This window comes from Austrofundulus limnaeus, unplaced genomic scaffold (assembly GCF_001266775.1).
Source record: "Austrofundulus limnaeus strain Quisiro unplaced genomic scaffold, Austrofundulus_limnaeus-1.0 Scaffold1013, whole genome shotgun sequence".
NCBI lineage: Eukaryota > Metazoa > Chordata > Actinopteri > Cyprinodontiformes > Rivulidae > Austrofundulus > Austrofundulus limnaeus.
Window position 1 is genome coordinate 51,701 of NW_013953415.1, and position 7,892 is coordinate 59,592.

General features: G+C 43.6%; 1 protein-coding gene across 2 annotated transcripts in view; it reads left to right on the plus strand.

The window, feature by feature from the left end:
* Positions 1-5,508, plus strand: part of clcn6 (chloride channel 6) — an 11,586-nt gene extending 6,078 nt beyond the window's left edge. For both annotated transcript variants that reach the window (XM_014030184.1, XM_014030185.1), the window contains exons 14-23: positions 592-721; positions 800-953; positions 1,127-1,283; positions 1,372-1,478; positions 3,296-3,482; positions 3,675-3,835; positions 3,931-4,087; positions 4,161-4,268; positions 4,760-4,885; positions 4,956-5,508. In XM_014030184.1, the coding sequence (XP_013885638.1) occupies positions 592-721; positions 800-953; positions 1,127-1,283; positions 1,372-1,478; positions 3,296-3,482; positions 3,675-3,835; positions 3,931-4,087; positions 4,161-4,268; positions 4,760-4,885; positions 4,956-5,036 (1,368 nt within the window). In that variant the 3' untranslated portion in view covers positions 5,037-5,508. The remainder of the gene's footprint in view (positions 1-591; positions 722-799; positions 954-1,126; positions 1,284-1,371; positions 1,479-3,295; positions 3,483-3,674; positions 3,836-3,930; positions 4,088-4,160; positions 4,269-4,759; positions 4,886-4,955) is intronic.
* The last annotated feature ends 2,384 nt before the right edge of the window (positions 5,509-7,892 follow it).

Here is a 7,892-nt window from a genome sequence, read left to right on the forward strand (position 1 = left end):
CAATTATGCTGAGTCAGGCTTGATTTTTAATAATCTTTTCCTGTTAAATCAATAAATCAAATCAAATCAAGGCAGGACGACTTCCTGTCCATCTATAAGACAGTCCACAGTTAGTTGTCCTCAATATAACTCCACAAATGTTATGGACAGATGTTCTCAGACTCTGTCTTCTTCATGTACTTCCTGTCATCTTGTCCTGTCCCTCCTGTTCTCTCATACTGTCCCTCCTGTTGTCTCTTCCTGTCCCTCCTGACGTCTCTTCCTGTCCCTCCTGACGTCTCTTCCTGTCCCTCCTGACGTCTCTTCCTGTCCCTCCTGTCGTCTCTTCCTGTCCCTCCTGTCGTCTCTTCCTGTCCCTCCTGACGTCTCTTCCTGTCCCTCCTGTCGTCTCGTCCTGTCCCTCCTGTCGTCTCATCCTGTCCCTCCTGTCGTCTCTTCCTGTCCCTCCTGTCGTCTCGTCCTGTTGTCCTGTCCCTCCTGTCGTCTCTTCCTGTCCCTCCTGTCGTCTCATCCTGTCCCTCCTGTCGTCTCATCCTGTCCCTCCTGTCGTCTCATCCTGTCCCTCCTGTCGTCCCTTTCTGTTGTCTCCAGCTGGCGGACAGCGAGGACATCAACTCGACGGTGCGTCAGTTCTTCTGTTCCAACAGGACGTACAACGACATGGCCACTCTGTTCTTCAACCCACAGGAAGCTGCCATCCATCAGCTCTTCCATCAGGACGGTGAGACCTTTATTGTGAAATCTTTTTGAAACTTCCTGCCACAGATTGATAACCTGCTGATGTTCGGGTTCCCCACAGGAACCTTCAGTCCGGTCACCCTGTCGCTCTTCTTCCTGCTCTACTTCCTGTTGGCCTGCTGGACGTACGGAGTCTCYGTTCCCAGCGGGCTCTTCGTCCCGTCGCTCCTCTGCGGCGCTGCATTCGGTCGTCTCGTCGCAAACATCCTCAAAGTGTAAAAATAAATTTGTTTTTGAGTTTGCTGGTGGCTTTAACACCAAGAGACAAATATCAGAGTAAAACAAAACTTCTCTATTTAGAATGAAGAAGCTTTTATTTTGAAATATTTCTGCAGATTGTGTGTAAACTCGGTGGAGGCTTATTTTGGTTTTCCTGGTTTCTCCTCAGGAAACTGGGGATGGCCATTTACTCCGGGACCTTTGCTCTGATTGGAGCTGCCGCCTTCCTCGGGGGCGTGGTCCGGATGACCATCAGCCTCACCGTCATCCTCATCGAGTCCACCAATGAGATCACGTACGGGCTGCCCATCATGATCACCCTGATGGTGCGCTGCGTCCTCTGTTTGGAACCGTGATGGAGGGAGGAATATCCACGACCCGATGATTCAGGGCTTCTTTGTGTTTTACTCTCAGGTTGCGAAGTGGACCGGAGATTTTTTCAACAAAGGCATCTACGACATCCACATCCAGCTGAAAGGAGTTCCTCTGCTGGAGTGGGAAACAGAGGTTGAAATGGACAAGTAAGATTAGATGTTTTAGAATAGAATAGAATAATAGAATAGAATAGAAACCGCCTTTTTTGTCCCGCGCAGGGAAATTCAGGTGTCGTAGTAGCTACAGATACATGCATCAATCTACAGAAACAGTATATCACTATGTGACATTTGCATTATTTTCACTGTACTTTCAACATATAGGAGCTTTACCAATAAAATCAAGATTCAAATGTAATCTCAAAACACTTATTAGCAATAAATAAATATCAGACTACAGTTCAGAATTGAAATCACTAAAATTTCCCTCAAAAGAGGCACTGAAATCAAAAGTGCAGTAGCAGTAGTCCTCTAGTTTCCTACAGTTGGTCTCAAAGTCCTGTTCATCAAAGCTCTCATGATCWGCATCATCATCTGAATCACTACAGTCTGGCACATCCCTGTCCTCTTCAGACAGTCACTGCAGTAGAAGCTGTAGTTACAACTGCTCCACATCTTCCTCACCTTCTTCTCCTGTGCTGATGTCCTCATTCCTAATACGTCTCTTTTTTTTGTAGTTTGGTTTGGCTCCAGGCTTGGTGACCTTGAGGTCCCATTTTGTAGCCACTTAAGCATGTTTGGGGAAAAAAAAGGAGAGGAAACATTATTGCTGTGATCGGCTGGAGTAGTAGTAAAAATAATATTAATTGATTTCTAATTTTCTACCATAGGTTTTACTCAGGTTGTTCGAAAAAATCTAATAAACCGACAGAATTGATCAGAAATAATCAGAAAAGTATTAGGAGTTAACATATACCGTATTTATTTGTGTATAATACGATCTCATGTATAATACGACCCCCCCCCTTTTTTCAGCTTAAAAAAATAAAAATTTCATCCTCAAACTACTTCCAATTTCATACAGACTTCAAGATTTTTCATTGGACTGTTCATTTTATTTTAACAACATATGTAATAAAAGGTATTTTGACAACAAATATACTGTATATCAGCTGTAGCAGCATCATATGAATTCTGGCATTTTACACATAGTCCACCAGGAGGCGCCAACAYAAAAGTCAGAGACTTCACATGAGATTTGSACCATCTTGTGGRGGAAAAGCAGATTACTTCCTACTCGCGAGCGCCCCCTCTGGTGGGGAAACGTTTTTCAGGGATACAAACTTTTTCAGAACACCGGTAGACGTCAGCCATTACAGACGAACATGTGTTTGTTGTTGTTCAAAGAGCGGCTCGATCACACACTAATGTTATTACTAAGGTACAGGAATACTTTTTTCCCCTTTTTTTCACATCATGTCTCCTGCCTGGATCTGTTATTATCTCACTCTGAAGCACAGAGGAGTGTCAGAGGTGAGCTCGTTTCAACTGATTTTTACAACTCGGTCTCATTTCCGGACTCAAGTATTTTGCGAATGAAGCCGATATTTCAGTTACAATACATAAGTAAAAATATTTATCCGAGTATAGTACTACCCCCCAACTTTATGGATGACTTTATGGATTTAATTTTACGTATTATACTTGAATAAATACGGTACTTTTAAGATGTGTTTTCGCAAACACTGGAAAAGTGCTGCAAACTTGAGTCACAGCTTCACTTCCATATTTGGAAGTGATGTCATTGCAGGGAGCCAATCAAATGAGACCGCCAACATTTCTGTTACACAAAGCTGGAAGCAGCTCTGTTAGACTCAGAGACACCTCCATCACCCTCCCAACCTCACTGAACAAACCAACAAACAAACAAACCACTTTTATTCATCAAGAACCAAAACATCTACAGGAAGTAGTAAAAGAAGCTGAAGTTGTGAATGGTGTCTGACTTTTGTTTTTCCTAAAAGGCTGACAGCCAGCGACATCATGGAGCCCAACCTGACCTACGTGTACCCCCACACCCGGGTCCAGTCCCTGGTCAGCATCCTCCGGACCACCGTCTACCAYGCCTTCCCCGTGGTCACGGAGAACCGGCAGAACGAGCGCGACTTCATGAAGGGGAACATCTTGATCAGCAACAACATCCGCTTCAAGGTACCACGTCCAGACGGAGGGAGTGGGTCGGGCTGGGTTGGGCAGGATAGGTTTTGGGTCGGGTTGGACCGGGTAGTCCTGTCTTTATGTCCTGAATCTTGAACTGTGGATTCTTCCTCAGGTCTGAGGCTGAAGCTCTTTACAGTCATGTCTCCTCTGACTTTGATCCGTCTGATCTTAAACTCCCGGCAGAAGTCCAACGTGGTGTCCCGCGCGGGGGAGCAGCGGCGCCGGTGCCAGTCCATGAAGTCGTACCCGTCCAGCGAGCTGAGGAACGTCTGTGACGAGCAGAACGCGGCGGTGGAACCGGCGGAGGAGGGGGAGGACCTGCTGCAGCAGATGCTGGAGAGAAGGTGGGTCAGGGGGGTCAGGTGGATCAGAGACGACCCGCCTGTTTGATACCGAAACAGCTGAACATGTTGGAGCCCACCTTTCTGTTCACCTGCAGACATGCCCCCTACCCAAACCTGTACCCGGACCAGTCTCCCAGTGAGGAGTGGACCATGGAGGAGCGCTTCAGACCCCTGACCTTCCACGGTCTGATCCTGCGCTCCCAGTTGGTCAACCTGCTGATCCGGGGGGTCTGCTACTCTGAGACCCAGTCGGTGGGTTCTTCTGCTTTTTACAGATAAATTCACTTTTACGAGGTTTTCTGACACTCTCCTCCGTCTGGAACAGAACGCCACCCAGCCCCGCCTGTCCTACGCAGAGATGACCGAGGACTACCCGCGGTACCCGGACATCCACGAGGTGGACCTGACCCTGCTGAACCCCCTCATGATCGTGGTACGGTCCGTTTCTCAACAGGAAGTTCAGATTCAGTYATGCCCCTTTTCCATGGTGTAGTGTCAGAACGGTCGGTGTAGGTACGGTTCGGTACGGGTCGGACTGGATGGTTTTCCACTGATGTTCCAGTCCGGTTCCAATAGGTGTGTTTTGGGCGGTTGGTGGAGGTGGTTTTTAGGTGTTTTGAAAAAAAGTTAATGTGCAAAATGAGAGATGGAAACACATTTGATGAATAACTTTTGAAATTTTACAAATTTGCAAAAGTTTAGCCAATCAGTGACTAACAGTGTTCTGACGTTACATTTTGGTGTCAACTGGGGTCACTGGGARCCACAATGAAGTTGGTACTAAAAAAGTGCTGGTTCCATGRATCTGGCCTAATGGAAACRGTTTGGAACCGTACYGAACCKTACCAACACTACACTTAGTGGCACTAGTGGAAAAGGGGCATTAGTCGTTTTGAGCTGATGAGGTGACTGATGTGTTCCCAGGATGTGACCCCCTACATGAACACAAGTCCCTACACCGTGTCCCCCAACACCCGGATCTCTCAGGTCTTCAACCTGTTCAGGACCATGGGTCTGCGGCACCTCCCCGTGGTCAACGCTGTTGGAGAGGTGAGTTCAGACACGTTTGTTTGACTTTTAGCAGCTTGTAAGTGACTCATTAAAGTCTGGTTTCCTGCAGATTGTTGGGATTATCACCCGACATAATTTAACCCACGAGTTCCTGGTGGCCAAACTGCGACAGCATTACATCACCATCTGAGCTGGTCCTGGAATTAGGGTCCCAATGCTGCTCAGACCGGTCCTTCAGCTTCGGATCTCTTAAAGCATCGAGGTCATTTGTGAACCCTACACCCCTTCAGGTGCTTCTGGACCAGGAGGACTTTATTTAAAGTTTCTGAACCGTTTAAAGACTGTTCCTGCGCTGCAGGACCTGGTTGGAGTTTGTAGAACTGGTTTCATAGTTTCAGTTTATTGTCAGTTAAACCACCTCACTGTGCAGGTACTGGTCCTGATACTGGTCCACTACATGTACAGGGATTATTTTAACAGATGAGAGCAGCAGCTGAGTCTTGTTTTTTAAAATAATGTGTAAATATTGGTTGAAATCAGGGGCGGAGCTAGAGGGGTGGTCAGGGAGGCACCTGATTGGCCACCCCACGTGCCACCCCCAAATAATTAACATTGAATCTTGTATTTGAATTCAGATTTTTTTAAAGATTGTTCTGATGCTGCTGCACTGTGTAATTTTTCAGATGTGTACGTTTAAAAATGGCTGAATTGTAATTCTTTGTAAAATTAGCATTAGCATTCAAGGTTAGCTTAATTGGAGCACTAGCATATGCAATTCACTTGTGATCTTTCTGAGCTACACTGCAACAAATTTAATCTCAATAAGTCGTCTTATATTTTAAATAATAGTTAAATTTATCTTAGCTGAATTATAGCTTTTTTAAAAATTGGCTGTGGTGGCCATTTTGAATTTTTTTATTAGCATTTAGAATTTGGTAAAGATTGTTTTCGGCTACTTCTACACTAATGTACATCTAAAAATGGCTGAATAATAAGTTGTGACTAGGATTCAGCATGTTTATTTTTTCAGGATCATTAGCTATGATCACAAAGTTTCAGCTAAATATTTCTTCCAACAGCTGAATTAAAGTCATTTAGAATTAGCAGTGGCGGCCATCTTGAATGTTCAAATCCAGAGTATTTCTCTTATGTGAATCTGCGCCCCTGATAAGCACCTTGGCCACCCCAAAAGGCTACCTCCGCCCCTGGTTAAAGTTTGTTTTCTTTACATCAGTCAGATCATAAATACCAGAAGTTCTGTTCTGGTTCAGGTCCTGATCCGGTCTTTAATAGGTTCTAAGATGATTCAGATCTAACCTCAGGTGAACAAAAACACACAACACCTTTAATTAAACAAACAAAAAATAAATAGAAAAAGAGGCTGCAGGAAAAGTCCAGATTATGACCCAACAGAACCTCCTTCTGTTTTTCTCTCGTGGTTGTGGAGGAGTTTTGGCCCACTCCTCTTTCCTGTGTTGCTTCAGTTCTTTGATGTTTCAGTAAAACCATCAGACTGAAGACAGAACCCACGACTCGCAGACACTCATTAATCCCTTTTTTACTTTGTGTTTTTATTGTTTGTCACTGTTGCACTTTCTGTTTGTTTTGATTTTACTGTTCAAGATCAACAAATGCACTAAAGCAGGGTCTGACCAACTGGTGGCCCAGGGGCCGCATCTGGTCCATGGGTGACCTCAGTCAGGCCCATTCGAAATTCCTGTAAGGCAGGTGGATGTTTGGCTCCTGAGCTCTACAGGAGGCTGATGTTTCATTCCAAGCTGCTCGTGCAGAAACATTTCTCTCTTCCTCAGACACCTGGACAGGTGTCCCTCAGGTCTGAAGAACACCTGGACAGGTGTCCCGCAAGTCTGAAGAACACTTGGGCAGGTGTCCCGCAGGTCTGAAGAACACCTGGACAGGTGTCCCTCAGGTCTGAAGAACACCTGGACAGGTGTCCCTCAGGTCTGAAGAACACCTGGACAGGTGTCCCTCAGGTCTGAAGAACACCTGGACAGGTGTCCCGCAGGTCTGAAGAACACCTGAACAGGTGTCCCTCAGGTCTGAAGAACACCTGGACAGGTGTCCCTCAGGTCTGAAGAACACCTGGACAGGTGTCCCTCAGGTCTGAAGAACACCTGGAGAGGTGTCTGAAGGTTCTTGTTTTGCACTAACTTAACGTTTGAATCATTTCCTTTCATCAGTTCAGTGTTAAAGGATCAAAGAGGCTCAGGTTGATTAGATGATGTTGGTTTTATTTTGTAAAGATTTTATGTTTTGCAGATAAATTCCAATAATTGTGTTTTGGAGAAGCCTTATATGACTTTGTTAGTTTTATTCCAGTTATAATGTTTTTAATTTCATTTTAATTTCATTCTCTGATGTTTAATCTTTCCTGAACAGGAAAAAAAAGATGAATTTATTTTCAGTAAAGGTCCATTGATGTCAGAATATTTTGGATCATAATGACTCTGAAATCTGCACATCAAGTATTTCTTACTTGATTTTAGTCTTCAGATATTATTTAAAGTATTTTTCATATAACTTTTGTCTGGATAATATTTTGCGTCTCATTTATTATGAATTAAACTTGTTTTTGTTGCTCATTCCAAATGTTTCTTCTGTTTTCTTACAGGTTTTCTGTCAGTAGGTTCGTTTTAATGTTTGTACAAATACAAACAGCAAAGTAAAAAAAAAAATTTATTGGGTAGAACAATCCGAAAATTCAGCTTCTCTCAATATTGTACAATGAATTGATTTGTCCATCAGACAAAATGAGATTTTGTGTTTAAAAATCTAATTTAAAATCAAATGAAAAAGCAATAATAATAAAACATACAGTGGTTTGCAAAAGTATTCATACCCCTTGAACTTTTCCATATTTTGTCACATTACAACCACAAACATAAATATATTTCACTGGAATTTAATGAATACCAACATGTTTTGTATAGATGAGGCAAATTTAAATTAAGACATTTAAAGAACCATTTTTTCTCAAGCTGTACAAGCAGTTATTAAATAAATAAATAAATAAATAAATAAATAA